This window comes from Equus przewalskii, unplaced genomic scaffold, assembly GCF_037783145.1.
Source record: "Equus przewalskii isolate Varuska unplaced genomic scaffold, EquPr2 ChrUn-9, whole genome shotgun sequence".
NCBI lineage: Eukaryota > Metazoa > Chordata > Mammalia > Perissodactyla > Equidae > Equus > Equus przewalskii.
This window is the reverse complement of record NW_027228757.1, coordinates 901,748-922,048: the sequence shown is the minus strand read 5'-3', so window position 1 is coordinate 922,048 and position 20,301 is coordinate 901,748. Positions and strand designations below refer to the sequence as shown.

Here is a 20,301-nt window from a genome sequence, read left to right as displayed (position 1 = left end):
CACGTCCCCGTGGCATAGGACCCAGGTGTCTGTGTGATGCGCTGGGCCTCAGAGAGGAGCTAAGCTGCCTGGGCCCCCATCCCAAAGTCTGGGGAAGTGGGGGCAGGTGTTCAAGGGGCTGGAAGGACAGGCTTTCGCCGTGGCCACTGTGGGTGGGAATCCAGCGAGGAAGGCCCAGGGTTAACACTGGAGGTGGAGGGAGCTGGGGATGCTAGAACTTATGGGGAGATTCTGTTTCCTCAACTCGGGTCATGGCCTCAGCTTTGGCCTGGATTGGGGGGGGCGGCCAGAGATTGATTGCTCCCATGCAGGGGGCTGGGGGACGAGCCAGCTGGGCTGCACGTGGAAGAGGACGGGGAGCTGCCCCCACTCTCCCTCCTTCTCTCTTTCTTCTCTCCTCCTCCCCCACTTTCTCTCCCCTGAGAGAGACAGCTGGGGGCCCTAGCAAGAACCCTGGCCTGGGAGTCAGGAAACTTGCCTTTTGGTCACGGTCAGTCAATTACATGCTGTGTGACACTAGATAGTCACTTTGCCTCTTTGGGTCTCAGTTTCCTTGTGCAGAAGATACCTAAGGTTCCCTGAGACATTCTCCTCCTGTTACCAGGGGAGGAGGTCCTACTTGAAATCTGACTTTCATTCTTCATGCTTCCATTGATACCATTTGCTTCCAGCCAGTTCCTGAGGATCCCATTCCGAGACACAGAGGGGACGGTCTTGGTTCTTGCCTCTGCTCAGAAAAGGAATAGAAATGGGGCAGGGGGCGGGGGGGTGGTGGTGTCACACGGGCATAGGTCAAGATGCAAGTGAAGACAATAAGGAGAGTCTTTGACCAGCCACTGACAGTTCAAAATGCAGGTTAGACTTCAGTATGAACTTTCACAGCTAGAAATTTTGAAAAAGTCTTGGGGAGGTGCTCTTTTCCTCCCTTGAAGAATCCTCAGGAAAAGACTCCTTTCTCAGATAATGAGCCCTCTGTCCCATCACAGGGGACTGGCCCACTGATCTCCTGGGCAGGACATCTGGTGCAGACTAGGGGGTGCATGTGTGTGTGTGACTAGCAAAGGAAAAGAATTTTCCTGAGCCCAAGCCATGGGCCAGGGGCTTCCTTGCTGGAGCCCAAGTGCAGCAGATATTACCCAGGGCAGTAGATACAGTTCAGCCCACGTACAGAAGAGGAAACAGTTTCAGAGAAACTAAGACCTTCCCAAGGTTTGGCCACTGCAAATGGCAAAACAGGATTTTGACCTCAGTGCCCACGATTCCAGAATCCTGGCTCTCACCAAGATCTTCACAGCAGCAGCTGTCTGCTCTCTCACCGTGTCTGGTTTCCCACCAGGGGTCTGCCTCTTGGAACAGACTGTCTGGTACCAGCCCTTGTCCAGACCCAGGTGCTGCTGGTCTCCGCCAAGGTTGGCCTCCTCTAGGGCACCAAAATGTGTGCCCACACTTCTAGTCATGAGGTGGGGTGGTGAGGAAGGTCACTTTCTCTTTCTCCGGTCACAGCCAGGTTTCCCCAAGGCAAGAACTGTGGTTACATGTGAGCCACCACTGGGATTGAATTTCAGCCTCCTGGTTGCCTGGCCCCGCCTGGCTGTCAAGCCAGGTGGAGCCCATGTGGAGACGAGCTGAGCCCTCGTGTGGGGGCAGGCTAGATGCAGGCACCCATGCTGAGACTGTCCTGGGCCGGGGGTGGGGGGGGGGGTGGTCTCTTTCAGCTCAGAGAGGCAAGGTCTGAGGAGCAAAGGAAGGTCCTAGGGCTACCCAGACACTGCCCAGATCTGTCTCCAAAGGCCTTCCCAGCTACCCCCTCTCCACTAGAGGACTTGGGACAGCATTCCTAAGGCCTAAAAGAGTACCTGGCCTATAGTAGACATTCAGCTAATATTTATTTAGTAAAATGAATAAACCGAGGTCTCTTCCTCCCCAGACTCTCCCAGCACCTTGCTCTGTCCCCTTCAGTCTCGCATCCCTTCCTGGGGCATTTCTCTCACTGAGGGACCATCCTGCCCATCACCCACAAGTCTTTTTGTCCTGTCTCTACAGTAGATGGGTCTCTGGGGGAGGGGCCAGAATTCTGCCCTTAGATCCACAAGGTTGTGATAAGGAGTCTTTTTGTGAGCTTCTCAAACCCTTTGGAACCGAGTGCACAGCCCTAGGAGTGGAAGCCCAGCAGTGGCGAGTGGGGCAGCTGGGGCATCCAGGAGAGGGCTGTTTGGAATTCCAGTACGGAAAGGACTCAGTGCAGGCTCAGGCTCCATGGAATGACAGGGACCTGCCCTGAGGCTGCATTTGCATTTCAGGCACTCTCCTCTACTAGGGATGTTTGGGGGTGCTGCTGGGGACTATGGAGATCAAAGGCTCCAACAAGCTATCCTTGGTGCCACCACTGGTATCCAGGGGAGAGAATCCAGGCGTCTGGCTGTCCCGCCCACAGTCTGTGCCAGGGGCTTTGCCTGGAGTCCCAGGAGGGAGGAGGGAAGAAGGAGGAGGGAGGCGGGAAAGAGAGCCTGGGAAAGCAGAGGGAAGTGGAAGCCCTGGAGCTGGGGAGGGGTGTCATTGGTATTCTGGACACTGAGGAGTCCCCAAAGGCTGGACAGCACTCAAGGCCCACCCCCTGGCACCCGGCTGCACATTCATCTGGGCCCTGGTCACTGGGCCTTCTGGGCTCCCAGCAACGCCTGCATTTTGCACATTGGTTTGCATGACCAGTGATGTCCGTTCACAGTGCAACTCTGTGCCCCCCACCTCCCCCATGTCTAGAGAGTTCCTGACTCGCTTTGCTTAACCCATGAATCTGCTGTCTAACCTCCACCCCTCCAGCTGCAAAGTCAGCTCCTCCTCTGTGCAGGGAGTGGGAGCACCACAGGAGACAAATCCAATCAGAGCTTCCTCCTGGGAGGTGGCTAGAGGTCATTTGCACCTCATCAGGCCTCCAAAAAAGAGCTCCCCTCCCCCATGTTTGTGTGTGTGTGTGTGTGGAGTCTCTCTCCAGGACCAAAGCCTCCCGTTCCCCCTCCATCCTTTTCCCTACTGTCTAAGTCTGAGTCCCTCCTCCTCTCCCCTGGACCAATGGGAAGTCCCTCCGGCTGTCTAACTCCCATCCCTCCAGCTGCAACATCATCATCTAGCTCGGCGAGCCCTCCCTGCCCGCCCCTCCTGCCCTCCCTCCCGACTCCAAGTCCTCAGCTTCTCATCCCCAGAACGATGTCCTACTTCGCTCGTCCTTGCTCTCGCAGCCGCCGCCGGGAACCGACGCAGAGACGGCAGCGGATCCCGTGACCTTCCCGAGCCCCCCGCGTTCCCGGCCAGGGGGCGGGGGCGGCCCTGGGTAAGGGCGGGGAGGAGGCGGGGGGAAGAAAGGGGGTTTTGTGCGGCGCCCGGCGGCCCGCCGCCCTCTTCCGAGCGTCCTGCGGGCCCAGGCTCTCCTCGCGCCCGCGCAGTCCCCGCTGCAGTCTCGGCTGCAGCTGCAGGACAGAGCCGTGCACCGGAGGAGACCCCCGGAGGAGGGGGCAAACTTCGCGGCGCCGCACCCCCATCCCGGCCCCGGTCGCCTGCCGGTAGGTGAGTGCGACCGCAGCCTGGCCGCCGGGACCTGGGAGAGAGAGAGAGAAGGGAGCGCCCACCCGCCGTCCTGGGGTCCGCGCCCCCCACCCCGAAGCCGTTGGCTCCCGAGGCTCGGGCGCACCCACCCTCCGATCCCTGACACCTCGGCGTGGTCCGCCGTGGGCCACCGGGAGAGCCGCCGGCCCCTGCTGCCATCTCCAGCTCTGCTGCCCGGCTCTGCCGTCGGCACCCCCACTGCTGCTTGCAGTCTGACCAGCAGCCCCCTTGAGTCTGCGGGGCTAATGGGAACGCCTCCTTGGTCCTCCCCGCTGCGTGGTCCGGTCCCAGCCCACTGCCGAGATTTCGACCTTGTCCTGAACGGGACGACGGCGGTCCGAGTCAGCCCCCGACTCTGCACCTGCCGTGCGGGCAGCACCGCAGGAGGAGCCGCGGCGAGCGAGCCTTCTGGGGGAGGTGGGGGGGTGCGCCTCCCCGTGGCCCGCAGGACAGCCGACAGGAGCCGCTGTAGCGGGTGGTCCCGAGGGGAGCTGGAATCCCAACTCTGCTACTTGCTGTGTGACCTTGGTCAAGTTAGTTGACCTCCCTGAACCTCGGGCTCCTCATCGGTGTAATGACGAACACATAAACAGTATTTTTCTCAAAGTTGAGGTTGTACATGGGAAGCGTTTAGTGAGAGGCCTGGGTCAGACAGTAACTGTTAGCTGGCATTCTGGGTACCAGTCCTACTGTCCTTCCTGGCACTCTAGTGGGCACAGAACCCCCTGCTCCCTAGTACCTCCTCCAGAATAGCTCTGCCCACATGGTTCTACCAGGACCACGAGAGTTGCCATCAATTTTGTTAGCACTGTTATTATCTGCATTACTTCCATTCCAGATAATACCAGTAAGAGCAAGGGACGCTGTTATGGGTAGACCCACCCACGGTGTTACCTGTGCCTGTGTGTGATGGCTAACTTGGCCATTGATAGCAGCAGCATCCACAGTTCAGATTTTATACTAGGTGCTATAATAGCTCAGTTGGTGATGTTGCTAATAGTGTTATTAGTTGTGCTTCTGATAAATAGGACTATTTGTATGATTACTGCAATTACTTCTGCAGGCCCTGCTGAGGCCTCGCTGATACTGTGTAGGTTGATGTTGCTCCTCCCACAGCCACTAAGAGGATAGCGAGAGCTTCCCTCCTGCTGTGACTGAAATTCTGGCCTCCTGCGCATCCCTGCTGACCCTGCTGAGTGCTGGAGCTTGGTTCCCAAGGGGCAGACCTTGGACTGCCAGCTGGTGGGCATTCAGCATGGAGATAGTGGGTGTTGGGTGTATGTACACATGTGCACTCATGCACGCACACATGCACACGCAGCCTGGTCTTGATTCGCTGTGGATTGGGTCTCTGAAGCCTGTGAGGGAGACGAACGTCCATACTCAGACAGGAAAGATAACCTAACAAAAGGGAAGCTTCCTGAACAGCTCAGGAAACTCAAGACAAGGGCAGAAATTCAGGAGCTGGAGCAGGAAAGAGAGAGCTGGAGAGAGGGAGGGAGAGGCATCAGGGGAAGGGACAGGATGACTGCTGAGCTCTCGAGGTCAGAGATGGAGTGGCATGTCCTGCTCTGGAGGACGAGAAGATGGAGTGGAGGCGGGTGTGTGTGGGATGGAGAAGGCCAAGGCCTGGATCCCTTCTGAGTCTGGTGCTGGATGAGGGGACGCCCAAGTTTTCTCAGGACCCCCAGCTATACCAGGAAGGGACTGAGGCCCAAGCTTGGTGTGATTGGCCAGGGGGCTGGAGAGGGGGGTGCAGGACAGAGCTCTCTGATTGTGAGAACCATACAATCAGGGCCATGTCTTGGCCTCTCTGGTCAGTGGCTCCCATTCCTGGAGCTGGAGGTGGGATACCCTCCATGTGCCAGCGCAGTCAGGTCTCATCAGCCTCAGACCTTCTGCTCTCATTCCCCCACATTCAAAACAGAGGTGAAAGGGGGTCCAAGATGTTGGTCCCAGAGTGGCTCCAGCTATATGGGTTTCTGGGCGCCTGTCGGAGAGCTGGGAGCCAGGTCTGTGAGCAGCTCCAGCCCCAGCCCAGAGAGAAGGGAGGGAGGGTGCCAGGAAGGGGCCTGGCCCAGGACCTGGCACAGCTCAAATGCATGGCCAACAGTCTCCCCAGCACTGCGCATGGGCTGCTCCCACCCCAGAAAACAGGCCTCCAGGGCCCCTTGCCTGGAGCTGGTCTCAGCACCCTCAGATCTGGCCGCATCGAGAATCTCCTCCCTCTTAAAGGGCAGGGAGAGGCCCTGGGCATCTGGCTCCTGCCCCTCTCCCCCAACTGTGCCCCTGAGGAAATGACGCCACCAGTGGGGTAATGGAGGTTACCGCGGTGAGGAGGCTTTCCGAGGAGGATCGGGGAGAAGAGAGAAATCTTCCATCACTCAGGCTCAGGAAAGGGGGTACATGAGGGCAGAGCCTGAGAGGGAAGGAAAGGTGGAGGCTGAACAATGGGCCTGAAGTGGGAGTGAGTAGCCAGAGAGAATAGGCCTGTCTCTAGGAAGTCTCACCTGCAGCCTAACCTTCATCTCTCCTGCTGCGCTGGCCTAGCCCGTGGGAGACCTGGGTCTCCACACTCTTCTAAGTCTAGCCCGACCCTTAAACATGACATTGAACACAGCTCTATAGCCTCCACTCCTGGAGACTTTGGCCTGGTGCCTGTCTTGGCTTTGCTGGGGACCCAGGGTCAGCCCTATCCCTCTCTGGGCCCCCATTTCTCAGTGTGACACCCCCACCCCTCCATTATGACAGTGTGTTTTGAGATCTTCAAGGGGAATATTCTGGGTTCTCAGGGCTTCTGATAGCCAAGGGTAGGAGGGAGATGGCCCCTCCTATGTATTCTCACCCCCCATCCTTAACCCACTCCTCAGCCTAGGCTGGATGGAGGCCAGACTGGCAGAGACAGGGGCTTTGTCCCAGCTGGTTTCTGAGCCAGGAGATCCGGTGGGAAAGCTTGTGCCAGGCAGAAAGGAAAGGCTGGGAAGAAGAAGGGAGGAGGCAGCCAAGTTGGGGAGCGGGGGGAAGGATGCTGGGAAGTAAAGAGAAAAGTCTCCTTATAAGTAATGTTGGGGAGGAGGGGTCGAGGAGGGGCTGGGCTGGAGCGAAGTTGTGCATTGCCCAGGTTCAGTCTAGGAGGCCCTCCTAGGGGCCAGGTGGCCTCCAGGAGGCCAGGTGGATATGGTACTCAGGGAGGGAAAGACAGGAAGGGAAGGTTTGAGGGGTATGTGGGAGGAGTCATCTCTGGGTTCAAGGAAGGAGTCTGGCACTGAGTATAATAGCACCCATTGTTCATGCTATAAGCATTTATTGAGTTCCTACTGTATGCCTGGTGCTGTGCATTTTTTACAGGGTTTTTAGGATATAAAGCACTCTGAAAGCCCATAGCCTCATCACAACCTGTGAGATGGCAGTAATGGGGCTCTTTTACAAGTAATAGAACAAAGGCTCAGAGAGGGTAAGTAACTTGCCTTAAGTCACACAGCAAGTTGACTAGGATCCAAGTCTTAGCTCTGAAGAAGAATCCCTTGGCAGGGAGACAAGGATCAGAAACAGGGAGTTAATGATGAGGTCCAGGCAGTGGGCTTCTGGGGTCAGGATATGTGTGAGCCCACATGGATGCAGGGAGTCAGGGGAAGTCCATCCTAAGGTCTAACCCCATCTTTCCTCCTCAAGTCCTTCCATCAACCTGCAGCATGGCCCCACTATTCCTATGCCTGCTGGCAGCCCTAGCGCTGGCCCGGGTCCCTGCAGCCTTCGCTGATGCCCTGGAAACGGACAGCTCAGGTAAGCAACCCAACTCCAGGTCGCTGTGTCTGTCTCCTGCATCTCCTCTATGGTAGGGGCTGGCCTCTTGTTTGGCCCTAACCAACCCCATCCAGCCTTGGGGGACCCAGGGAGGAGACAGAATCGGGAGGACTGTGGGCAAGAGTCTGGGCTGGGACACTCGGAAGTAAGGGATGAGTTGTGGGTCTCTAGTAGGGTCGCAGAAACTTGGGGGTAGGGATGGGGAGGGGCACTGGGTGCTGGGCTGCCATTCTCTAGGTGAACGATGAGGGGGAGGGCAGCCTGGGGACAGGATGAATGGGGCTGGAAGGCAGAACAGGGGTGGAGCTGGGAGAAGTCCTGAGGGCTGGAGGACCCAGGGGGCGGAGTTGAAGACCCTGGAATGAGGCCCAGGAATCCTTGGGTGGTACTGGGAGATTCTGGGGGCGGAATTGACTGGGAGACTTCGGGGATGGGTCTGGAGACCTTAGGAGGTGCGCCTGGGGGACCCGGGTGTGGGCTTGCAGGACCCTGGTAGGTTGGCTAGGCGCCCAACTTCCTGGGGGCGGGGTTAGGAAAATCCAAGGGCGTGGCCGAGGGATCCTGGGGCGGGGTTTGGAAGCCCGGGGTGGGTCTCGGCGGGTCCGCTGCGCCAGGTTCCAGCGCGCCCCGCCCGCCCACAGAGGACCGGGCCTTCCGCGTGCGCATCGCGGGCGACGCGCCACTGCAGGGCGTGCTGGGCGGCGCGCTCACCATCCCGTGCCACGTGCACTACCTGCGGCCGCCGCCGAGCCGCCGCGCCGTGCTGGGCTCTCCGCGGGTCAAGTGGACCTTCCTGTCCGGGGGCCGGGAGGCCGAGGTGCTGGTGGCCCGGGGGCTGCGCGTCAAGGTGAGCGAGGCCTACCGGTTCCGCGTGGCGCTGCCTGCCTACCCGGCGTCGCTCACGGATGTCTCCCTGGCACTGAGCGAGCTGCGGCCCAACGATTCGGGCATCTACCGCTGCGAGGTCCAGCACGGCATAGATGACAGCAGCGACGCCGTGGAGGTCAAGGTCAAAGGTGAGAGGGCAGGGATGGAGAGAGAGTCTCAGAGAGAGGGAGGGGAGGACTCCTGTCCTCAGGGAGCCCACAGCCTGAGGGGGAAGCAGACACTCCTGGAAGGCACAGACTGAATTGCAAAAGGAGTGAATAGATACAGGCCTTTGTTACCTCCTTTCTCTCTTCAGGTGGAGGAAATTCTACCCACAGTCTAACTTAAGCCCCTCATGCTGTAGAGTGAGCGCAATTTGGACTTTACCCTTTGTGTACCAGGGAGTGACGAGGAGGGGGAGGGGAGGGCAGTGTGCTGGGCGATCAGGCCTCAGGATCCTCTCTGCCCCTCAGGGGTCGTCTTTCTCTACCGCGAGGGCTCTGCCCGCTATGCCTTCTCCTTCGCTGGGGCACAGGAGGCCTGTGCCCGCATCGGAGCCCGTATCGCCACCCCCGAGCAGCTCTACGCCGCCTACCTCGGGGGCTATGAGCAATGTGATGCTGGCTGGTTGTCTGACCAGACCGTGAGGTGGGCTGGGACTGTGGACCAGGGGCTTCTAGTTGTCTCTGAGGTGGCTGTGGCCTCGGGTTCTGCCAGGGGCTGCCTGCTGCCTCAGGCTGGCCACACAGGGCTCCCTGCCTCTAGAAATGAGGTTGGTCTGCCAGAGGGGGGTGAGGGCCCTGCTCTGGGGGGAGGGGTGTCCCTGCAGAGCTGGGAGGAGAGTTGGCTGCATCGAAAGGCCATGTGGTTCAGGAGGGTCACCATGACAAGGCTCCCTGGTGAAGGCATCTGTCCTCCCTCCCCAGGTACCCCATCCAGACGCCACGAGAAGCCTGTTACGGAGACATGGATGGCTTCCCTGGTGTCCGGAACTACGGAGTGGTGGACCCGGATGACCTCTATGATGTCTACTGTTATGCTGAAGACCTCAATGGTGATTGGGGGTGAGAGGTTCCCAGGGGGAGAACCCCTCTCCACTGCTGCCCACCAGTCCTCCTGGGGCCTCTGCTGGACCTTATCATGCCTCATGTGTTTAAGTGGTCAGCCAGGGATAAAGAAACAATCAGCGTCCCTCCCTCCAAACCCTGTCACAGAGCCAAGTTCGTGGCCAAAGCCTCAGACAGTTGGTAGAATGAGTTTGTGTTTTGACTCTGCTGCTGCGTGCTGTGCATCTCTCTACTTCTTAGCATCTCTGGGCCTCAGTTTCCTTCTTTGCAGAATGAGGAAGTCGGGCCAGGTTCCTCTGAGCAATTGTCTCCATCCCGAGGTTCTATCAACACTTTGATCCTCTGAAATAGGGTAGTTGACTCCATGTCATGGATGAGGAGACTGAGGCTAGAGAAGCTTGCCCAGGGTCCCTATGAGAACCCAGGCTGGAAGGGGCTACCAACTTCTTGGTAACCCGGCCTCCTCTTCCCCACCAGGAGAGCTGTTCCTGGGTGCTCCTCCAGACAAGCTGACGTTGGAGGAGGCACGGGCATACTGCCGGGAGCGGGGTGCAGAGATTGCCACGACGGGCCAGCTGTATGCAGCCTGGGATGGTGGCCTGGACCGCTGCAGCCCAGGCTGGCTAGCCGATGGCAGTGTGCGCTACCCCATCGTCACACCCAGCCAGCGCTGTGGTGGGGGCCTCCCTGGTGTCAAGACTCTCTTCCTCTTCCCCAACCAGACGGGCTTTCCCAACAAGCACAGCCGCTTCAATGTCTACTGCTTCCGAGGTGAGCCCACCTGCCCGCAGAGGCTGAGACCCCTCAGAGAGGGAGAGCCCAGCCCTGAAGTCCCACCCCAGGTCTGACCAATTTCTCTCAAGTCTTTGCCATTTGCCTGAAGGAGTCTTGGGTGATGCTCAGCTTGTCACCGAGGGTTCTAATTCCGGTCATGCCCTCGGGCTTGGGCTATGTGGCCTCAAGGAGTGCTCACTTCTCTGCATTTCCTCGCCTGCCTCCACTACTCCACATCAGTAGTCCACGACTTGTCTCTTCCAGTTTCAAAGCTGCCTCTCCCATATTGGGCCGCCAAATATGTTTCTATTTCTGGTTAGCTCATTAGCAGAGCAGAGGTGACTGGCATTTTCTGAATCCAGTGAATGATTTGCTCCAGTTAACCAAATGCCCTAAAGAACCCTCAGAGGGGTTTCCAGAACCTTCAGCTTGAAGGTGTCAGATCTTTAACCACCAAAAGTTGAAGGACAGACACAATTTGCTCCACAGGGATCAGGTCTGCAAGGACAGTTGGGTGTAGAAATGGCTTCCTGCCCATATCTTATATTGGGAGCTGGAGGGGAGGAAGTGCCTGGGACCCCCAGAGGCACAGGGCCCAGGTCAAGGGTGACTGACACTCAGGGAGGCATTGCCTTGGAGTGTCTGGGTCCTTGCCCCAGTTGTGAGCCTGCATTACTGGAACAAGGGCTGGAGGCAGAAATGGGAGGAGAAGACAGCTTCTGCCCTCAGGGAGCCCCTACTTGAAGGCAGAAGACACAGCTTCTGCCATGGGAGCCCTCATCTGAGGGAGGACAAGACGCCTCACTCCCAGCATGAGGAAAGACTGAGAGAAAAGCATTACTTCCACTGAGATTTCCAGATATCTGTGGCCTAGGACTGGGAGGGGTGGGGAAGTGAAGTCTGTAGGAAAACAGGTCCATCTGGAAAGGCTAACTGGAACAGAGATAATGATGATGATGATGATTGTAATAGCTAACACTTCTATGCACTGATTATAATTATGTGCCAAGCACTGTTCTGGGAAGAAATGGAAGGAGGAACTGAACAAAGAGGAGTGGGAGAGGAGAGGATGACTGTGGAGTGTGCAGGTGGAGACAGAGGCAGCAAGGGCGCAGGCTTGCTTTTCTGGGATGACAAGGCTCTTGGAGCAGGTGATGAGGGCAGGACGTGCTGTCCTGGCTCGGCTGGCTGAGCACAGACGGCCCTCAAGGCTTTTCTTAGCCCAATTTCGCCTTCACTTCATTGGTTTTCTGCTCTTGGTTCACTTCCCGAGAGACAAGGTAATCCATTCTAAAACTGGTTATTTGAAGGAAGCAGAACCCGGAAGGATGGGTGGCCCCTTCCTTAGATCCTCAGGTGGGAGCTGTTGAAAGCTCTTCCTGTGCTCTGCCCTTCAGCTCTCCTCTGGTGATGGCAGCCTGTCCCCTTCCGTTTCTAAAGTTTTAGGATGACTGGGACCCCTCATCCCTTGCCCCAAGCTTAGGGTCTCAAAGTGCTGAGGCCATTCTGTGCATCCTTCTGTCTTTATTCCCTTACTCAAAGAATATCTCTGCCCTGAGCCTTTCCTGACCACTCTATCTAAAGTAGTACTTCCCATCCTCTCTCCTTACTCTGCTTAATTTTTCTTTCTATGGTAACAAGATAATATGTTTGTTTATTACCTTTATCTAAAATATAAATTCCCTTGAGGGCAGGAAGCTTGCTGTTTTGCTCTCCACTATATCCTCAGTGTCCAGGAGAATGCTTGGCATGGCACATAGTAGGCACTTGATTAATGCTTGAGGAATGAGTGACGATGTCCTGGGGTGCTTCCTGGGCCCGTTGGGTGCTCCACAGGGAAGGCGTGAGAGAATGGAGAGGATTCTTTGATCTCTGAGCCTAACCCAGAGCCTTCACATGCAGGCTGTGACCTGGGAGGGCAGGGCCACCGATTTAACCTCCCCCTGGCACTTTCCTTCCCCCACAGACTCTGCCCAGCCCTCTGCCATCCCTGAGGACTACAACCCAGTCTCTGACCCAGCCTCTGATCGGCTGGAGGCCATTGTGACAGTGACAGAGACTCTGGAGGAACTGCAGCTGCCTCAGGAAGCTGTGGAGAGCGAGTCCCGTGGAGCCATCTACTCCATTCCCATCATGGAGGATGGAGGAGGTGGAAGCTCCACTCCAGAAGACCCAGCAGAGGCTCCTAGGACCCTCCTAGGTAACTCGAATCCATTATCCTGGGGATGTCTCAACCTGAGAGAAACTGGGGGCAGAAGGTGTAAGCCCAGGTTGATGCTGGGGTTATGGCCAGCATGACTCTGCCCTATCCTTTCTCAGCAGCTCGGTGGTACAGGGCGTCTCTCCTGCCCCTTTCCCACCCTTTGCCTTTCCAGCAAATTCCACTCCCAACTCTCTGGATCTGGAGATGCTTGGACTAAGGAGCTGCCCCAGGGAAGGAGGGTCTTCCTTTCTTTGGTCCCTCTTCCCCCTCACCTACCTAAAATAGACTAGAGCATTTTAACAGACTAGGAGAGGGAGATGCAAGACCGTGTATTCCTGGGCTAGTGAGAGCTCACTGAGCCTTCCCAAATGTTGCATCAACATTGTAGCTCAAGTTGAAGTTCTTTTGATGTGGAGCAAAGACAACCTCTCCCCAGGGCAGGCTCTTGCCTCCCCCTGGGGAGGGCCTCACTGTCCCCAGCCCTGTCTTCCTCCCCTTCCCCTTCCTTCTGCCTATCCTCTGGTGAGTGCTGTCCCTGGTGCTGAACCATCTGTGCTTTGCCTAGAATTTGAAACCCAATCCATGGTACCTCCGCTGGGGTCCTCAGAAGAGGAAAGTGAGGCGTTGGAGGAAGAAGAGAAATACAAGGATGAAGAAGACAAAGACCAGGAGGAAGAAGAGGAGGAGGTGGAGGATGACGCCCTGTGGGCCTGGCCCAACGAGCTCAGTAGCCCAGAACCAGAGGCCTCTCTCACCACTGAGCTGGCCCTAGAGGAGTCCGTCTCCCAGGCATCCCCGCCAGCAAGGGCAGTCCTACAGCCTGGTGCATCACCACCTCCTGATGGAGAGCCAGAGGCTTCCAGGCCTCCAGGTGTCCTTGGACCACCCGCTGAGACTCTGCTCACTCCCAGGGAGGGGAACCTGGCATCTGCACCGCCTTCCACTCCAGATGGGGCGAGAGAGGTGGGGGAGGAGACTGGGGGTCTCGAGCTGTCTGGGGTCCCTCGAGGAGAGAGTGAGGAGACAGGGAGCTCCGAGGATGCCCCTGCCCTGCTTCCAGCCACACAAGCCCCTGAGGGTACCAGGGAGCTGGAGGCCCCCTCCGAAGAGAATTCTGGAAGAACTGTCCCAGCGGGGACCTCAGTGCAGGCCCAGCCAGTGCTGCCCACTGACAGCGCCAGCCGCGGTGGAGTGGCCGTGGCCCCCTCATCAGGTAACTTCGCACAAGGCTCAACTTCCCTCTTTCTCCTCCTCCTTTTGCTCCCCCTGCAGCTCTGGACCACCTGACCTGTAGCCCTTTAACCCACCATTGCCCCAGCCTCTCCTGTCGTTTGCCTTCATTCTCCTGCCCACCGCTACCTGTGGGTCTCCAATCTTGGATACCCTACCTTGTGACTTCCATCCCAGCTCTCTGATTCCTCACCCTGTGACCCCCAATTCCATGACTCCCAGCCTGTGACCCTCTCCCTGTTTCTGAAACCCTCCCCCCTGTGACCCCAGCCCCACCACTGACCACCTGGGACTCTTTCCTACCCTCGGGCTAGGAGGTGGGAGCTGGAGGGGAGGGCTCTCCACCTGTGACTCATCTCACTGGCCTCACAGAGCACCCTCATACCTGGGCAATAGGGTGCCCTTGTCGCCTATGGCACTCTTCAGGGCCCAGGCCCCTCTTCCACTGCTCCCTTCCCCCCTCCTGTGTGCCATCCATCCCCTTCAGAGGCCTCCTGCTGACATCAGGGGAGCCTGGAATTCCATCCCTGCCCCTCGACCTCTGGGGTCCAGGAGAGTCCTTATCCCCACAGAGCCTTAAGCAACTACTTCTGTGAAGTATTTTTTTTGACTGTTTCATGGAAAACAAACCTTGGAAATAAATCTCTATTAAACTGCTTTATAACCAAAACTCTGGCACCCTCTGTCTCCATCCCAGCTGTCTGCCCTTTCATTCCATGGATTTGTGTCATGGGTAGCTCTTTGATGCTTCTCTTTGGCACTGTCTCTCCCTCTCTCTCTCTCTCTCTTTGCCTCTTCCTCTGTCATCTCCAGCTGGCACCCTTTCCTGTCCTAGCTGTCTAACAGCCCCTTGCTGTTCCCTCATCCTCTCCTCCTCAAGCCTGTCTCCACTCTCCTTCCTGACTGCTGAGATCCCAAGTCTGACTGTACACGTTACCCCAGGGAAGTCATTGTCTGTCAGTCTGCTGGAGGGCTGGGAGTTGTATTCCCTCACTCCTGATGGGGAGAAACCTGCGCAGCCTGGGCATGCTTGTGTGTGCGTTTGTATTCATTCCTGATCCGTCTTGATGGCTCCCACATAGAGCCACACATACAGAACAGCGACCAAGAAAGTCCCTCTTCACATAAAGGCCATTCCCTGGCATCTAGGTACCTCAGGCTCTGCCCTGCCCCTGCATCTCAGCAGGGGGATCTCTCTAACTTTTATCCCACTGCCTGCAGCCTCCCCCTCCTCCACTAACCCCTGCACTACTGACCACCCCCACCCTCTAAGAAGAATGGTTTCATCCTCCCTGAACCCAAAGGCTCTCAAAGAATCTCCAAGTCCCTAGTGCTGGAGAAGACACAAATCAGGAGGCAAGGATGGAGAGGGAAAGTGGAGGGAGGGGAGTGGGGAGTTAGGTTGTGGGGTCTGAGAGAAGCCCTGCCTACTCCTGGAAAGTTGAGCTTCCCCAGTGGAGGCCTCTAGAGAAGGCTGGGATCCTCCCAGGCCCAGGACCCCCTCCTCTAGATGGTCCAGGGTGGGCTAGGGGCCCCCGCATCACGATCAGGCTCACTCATTTCAACTGTTGGCTCCCTGCCCAGCTGGCTTTGGAGTTCAGCACTGCGTGGGGCGTGGAGCATCATTGGAAGTATCTGCAGCATCTTAGTTACCCACCTGGAGGATGAGGGGAGGTCCTCTGGCCTGCTACTGCAGTAGGAGGGGAGGAAAAACTCTCTGGTTGTATATGGTAGTTGCCCCAAAGACGGGGAGGGAGAAAGACCAGAAAGTCACAAGAGGCGTTCCTTCCCCTACTCTGCCTGTCCTGGTTCAGGTTCTGCCACCCACAGCCAGGGGGAGGCGCCTATGGCCTGGGTGGGGAACCAGCGACCAAGTTTGAGAGTCTTTGTCGCCCAGCGTTGGAGGGTTGGAGAGAGGAAAAGAGAGGACTTCAGGAGGAGCAGGAAAGCATGAAGAATGGGAGGGGGCTTCAGGACTCCTACTCTCTGTGGGGCCTGGTGCTTAAAGGGTTAAATAAAATACTCTCCTCCCCACTTTGCCTTGGGGGGGTAGCACTACCAGCCCCAAAGAAACTACTGGCAGGAGGGGAGATGACAGGGGATGTGGTGCTGAAACAGCTGATTCATTTTACCCAAAACAGCTAGGTCATCCCAGCAGAATTCTTTGAATCAACTCCAGCTTCTCCTCCCCCCACCTCTGCTCTGCTCCCCACCACGCAGTGGGATCTCTGGCCAGAGGGAAGCACTGCGGGCCTTGGCCTTGGCTGCTAGGGGTGGATGGTGCGGTCAGAAGGGTCCTGCCCAGGGCTGGTTTACTGCCCCGGGCTGAGTGCCCTGACCTGTGTCATCAGTCTCTGGGACCATGTTTCTCTGGGTCATCTGGACTGGAAAGGAGTAGAATCTGACAGACCCTCCAGCACCCAGGCCCAGCCAAAGCAGCCATCTCCCACCTCGGGATCTAGAGAGAGTCCAGAGAAGGCAGCTGGCCTGGCCAGATGGAGCTGGATCCAGACAGCAGATTGCAGGCCTTCAGGGTAGCATGTTAGTCTAAGAAGACTGCCTGGAGGAGGAGGAGCCAGAAAGAGGGAGTGAGATGGATCAGAGGGGTTTCTAGGCTGGCCAACCTGCAGAAGGCCTGAAGCAGAGGGGGAAAGGGGAGCCTGGTAAAGGGGAAGAGTCTAGGGAGATAAGAAGGGGAGAAAGGAGATTGGATGATATTGAGAGAGTGTGTGGGGCCAGCACTGCAGGACAGTGGGAGCCACTGCAGCTTTATTCCTGAGCCAGGGGAGAGGGTAGGGCATAAAGGGAGGGAAGTGCCTTGGTCTACACTAACAGCCTCTGGGGCTGACTCTGCCCAGTGGACAGCAGGAGGAATGGTCAGCCCCCACTAAAAGCCCCCCAACATCGGTCCCGGAGCAGTAAAGGGCAGGCCACACCTCACTGTGCTGTGCTGACTCTCCCCTCCTCCACTTACACGCAGCCCACCCAGACTGTATGGAACTGCTGGGACCTGGCACAAAGACAAGGGGGTGGGGGACTACACTCCTAGAGAGGTAAAGTGACCTGCCTGACATCACCCAGCAGAGCCAGGAGCCAGATGAAAATCCAGGTCTCATGACTGACAAGCCAGTTTCTTTCCCCTTGGTAGGGTTGTGTCCTGAGGGCCTTCCTGGCCACTTCCCCCCAGCCCGTTAGACTAGGCCCACGATGGTGGGCATGAAGATGGCCAGCATGGGCTGAGCCAATGCTGGGGGGGATGGAGAGGGAGCAGAAACTCAGAGCTCAGGGCTGGGCTCTGACCAGAGGCAGGCCCCAGGGTGAACTTTTAGGGTGCTATGACGGCTCCCAGGACAAGGGGGTCAGGGCCAGGGACTCTCTGAACCCTCTCTTCTCCTGGAGGACTCAGGCTCCCCTGCCACCCCCCACCTCACTTCTCTCCCCATCTCAGGTGACTGTGTCCCCAGCCCATGCCACAATGGGGGGACATGCGTGGAGGAGGAGGAAGGGGTCCGCTGCCTATGTTTGCCTGGCTATGGGGGGGACCTGTGCGATGTTGGTGAGTGTGCTGCGAGGCGGCGGGGGAGGGGGGGGATCTGAAGCCTGGACCCAACCACAACATACTAATTCCGGAGGGGGGAGGAGGGGCGCTGGTTTTGGCCTTGTCATTAGTGAATCCCCTTTTTAGGCAAATCATATAACCTCTCTGAGCCCTAGCCTCAATTTCCTCATCTCTTAAGTGGAACTGAAAATGCCTCTCTCAGGCGGTCCGTATGAAAGGAGTGCTTAGCATTCTCCTAGCATCTGACAGGCAGGCAGTTCATGCCAGTTTCCATTCTCTTGGGAAGAGAGGAGGGTACAGCTCTTCTTTAGGATAGAGGAATGCAGAGACCCAGGCAGGCCTGCCAGCCCTCACCTAGGTCCCTGTCGCTCAGGGAAGGAAGGCATCAGGCCCTGCACCAGGGCTCCTCCAGGGCTCCTCCAGGCTCCTCCTGGCCCCTCATTGCTTAGTAGCTCTTTGGGACCGTCCTCCTGCCCTTAGCCCGGCCCCTGGGGCTTCGATGGTGGGAGGAGCCCAGTCCCTACCAGGGAACCGGGCCTCTGGGTTCCCGGCCTCCCGCCTAAGTTGCCCGCCCTTCCTTGCCCCAGGCCTCCGCTTCTGCAGCCCCGGCTGGGACGCCTTCCAGGGCGCCTGCTACAAGCATTTTTCTACACGAAGGAGCTGGGAGGAGGCAGAGACCCAGTGCCGGATGTACGGCGCGCACCTCACCAGCATCAGCACTCCCGAGGAACAGGACTTCATCAACAGTGGGCTGGGGACCGGGAGGGAGGGGACTCCTGTCATCTGCTCTCTCTCACGCACTCACTCAATCAATTACTCAATCAATTAACGAATGAGTGTGTTAATTAACTCCCTTATTAATTCAGGTAGTCCTTACTTGGTTTACCTCATTCATTCACTTTTCCTTTCTCTCTCCCTCCTTCCCGCTCCACACGTGCGTAGCGGGGCTTCTGGCAGCGGAGGGCTGAGGTTCGCTCAGGAAATGTACCTGCATCAGGCCGCGGTTGCTCAGGGGTCCCACTTCAGTTCCTCGCCGCCTCCGACCTCCATCTGCTTTCCCTGACTCTGGCCTCGTTCAAAGTTTTTACTCTTTTTCCAGAGTCTCCCTTTTCTAGCCCTGGTGATATTTTTCTTCTTCCCTCACCCCCCACGCCCATGCCTTCCACCCGGCTCGTGTGCAAGGGTTGGAGGGAGGGATAAGAATACCGGGAAGCGCAGGTTTGGCTTGCGGCAGGACTTCCCCGGCCGTCACCCCCAGACAGGGAATGGCCGCCATCTGCTGGCAGTGGAGCTCATTGCAACCTCCGTCTCCCTTGCCGTTCTTCCCCAGATCGATACCGGGAGTACCAGTGGATCGGACTCAACGACAGGACCATCGAAGGCGATTTCCTGTGGTCAGACGGCGTCCCCCTGGTGAGAAGCCCCAGCTGCCCCTCACGCTGTTGAGGTCGCTTCTTGGAAGCACTGCTGCCTCCCCCTCCAGGGACCCCATCCCTTCCTCTCTTCCTGTTTCTGGCCTTTCCCACGCCTTTCCCTCTTCTCCCTGGTTCCCATTATCTCTCCCCCAAAGCCCCTGACCTCTCCTTTCCCTTTCCAAGAAGGGGGGCCCCACTCCCCACTCCCCTAGCCTTCTTTCTCCTGGTACCCCTCCTCCTCCTCAGGTCCTCTGGGTGGGTTCCTCCCAGTTCTCCTGGTGCTGGAGCTCCTGACCACCTCCTCTGCCCCCGCCCCCCAGCTATATGAGAACTGGAACCCTGGGCAGCCTGACAGCTACTTCCTGTCCGGAGAGAACTGCGTGGTCATGGTGTGGCATGATCAGGGACAATGGAGTGATGTGCCCTGCAACTACCACCTGTCCTACACCTGCAAGATGGGGCTGGGTGAGGGCGGGCAAGGGGGAGGAGGCAGGGACATGGGGGACCCAGGAAAGGGCACGTGTATAGAAGGAGGATGCAAAGCTGCACAGGAGTCAGAAATGCATCCTAGGCCTTGGGCATGGGAGGGATAACAAATTAGGTGGGTCCACTCGGAGCTCTTTTTTTGTGTCAAGTTGTGGCCCACTCCTCGCCTCATCCGGATTCTGGGAACTGTCACCCACAGAGCCAGGCTCCCAGTTCCTGACTGTGTCCCCCCTGCAGTGTCCTGTGGGCCTCCACCGGAACTGCCCCTGGCTCAAGTGTTTGGCCGCCCACGGCTGCACTATGAGGTGGACACGGTGCTCCGTTACCGATGCCGGGAGGGGCTGGCCCAGCGAAACCTGCCACTGATCCGCTGCCAGGAAAATGGTCTCTGGGAGCCCCCCCAGATCTCCTGTGTGCCCCGCAGGCCTGTGAGTACCAGGAGGAAGCAGGGGTGAGGGGGGGTGGGACTAGCCAATGTAGCCCTGGACTCCAATCCTAACTCTGCCAGTCACTGGCTGTGTGACCTTGGAGTAATCACTGCCCCTTTCTGGGGCAAAGAGAAGGAGGTGGACTGGATGCTCTGATGTCCCCTTCAGTGCTGATATCTGAGAACTGGGCTCTTAAGGGCTGAGCCAGGGCAAGTGTTTTGATGAGGTCAGGGGTCAAGGAGCAAGAACACCAGAGGGCAGCCTCTGAGAAGAGAGACAAGGAGCAGGAGCCAAGGCTGGAGAGTGAGTGTGTGTGTCTTCCCCAGGCTCGAGCTCTGCGCCCAGTGAAGGCCCCAGAAGGACATCAGGGGAGGCTACTGGGGCACTGGAAGGCGCTGTTGACTCCCCCTTCCAGTCCTGCTCCAGGTCCCTAAGGGGCAAGGCCTTGACCACTGCTGCCCCCAGCACTGCCCTCTCCCCACAACCCTCCCTCAAACCTGTGCTCTTCCCACCACAGGAAGTGACACCATGAGAGGGGTGGAGCAGAAGTCCAGGTGGTAGTGCCTGGAGGGGCTTTTGGGAAATGACTGGGCAGCTCCAGCCCCGCCTAGGCCCTCTCACCCCTCCCCTGGGCATCAGGTTTTTCCCTCAGGGCCTCAAGAAAGTCCCTAAGTGCCTCTACTGCCCTCTCCTTGCCAGCCATCCTGTCCTTTCCATTCCCCTGGGGGGCGCTGTGCCCACTCATCCTCAGTTTTCCAAGGGAATGGGTTCGCAGGATGGAGGACCTGTAAAGCCAGCAGGAAATAAAGCTGCATTTGAGCCCAAGCAAGTCTGATGCTTCTGTGTTTGAAAGAGAGTGAAAAGTGGG

At 57.7% G+C, this 20,301-nt stretch overlaps 1 protein-coding gene across 6 annotated transcripts; it reads left to right on the top strand.

The window, feature by feature from the left end:
- The first annotated feature begins 2,687 nt into the window (after window positions 1-2,687).
- BCAN (brevican) lies at window positions 2,688-20,258 on the top strand. Of its 6 annotated transcripts, XM_070608680.1 has the most exons (15): window positions 3,198-3,328; window positions 4,717-4,842; window positions 7,273-7,383; window positions 8,046-8,420; window positions 8,745-8,919; window positions 9,198-9,325; window positions 9,816-10,109; window positions 12,079-12,312; window positions 12,881-13,528; window positions 16,994-17,101; window positions 17,692-17,850; window positions 18,435-18,517; window positions 18,840-18,984; window positions 19,243-19,433; window positions 19,760-20,258. In XM_070608680.1, the coding sequence occupies exons 3-15, from the start codon at window positions 7,293-7,295 to the stop codon at window positions 19,865-19,867; spliced, it is 2,739 nt and encodes a 912-aa protein (XP_070464781.1). In that variant the 5' UTR covers window positions 3,198-3,328; window positions 4,717-4,842; window positions 7,273-7,292; the 3' UTR covers window positions 19,868-20,258. The 6 variants fall into 6 exon arrangements, 5 of the variants coding, with proteins under 5 accessions (XP_070464778.1, XP_070464779.1, XP_070464780.1 ...); XR_011537049.1 differs by lacking the exon at window positions 4,717-4,842 and having other exon boundaries at window positions 2,688-3,561; window positions 18,766-18,984; XM_070608677.1 differs by lacking the exon at window positions 4,717-4,842 and having other exon boundaries at window positions 2,688-3,561.
- The last annotated feature ends 43 nt before the right edge of the window (window positions 20,259-20,301 follow it).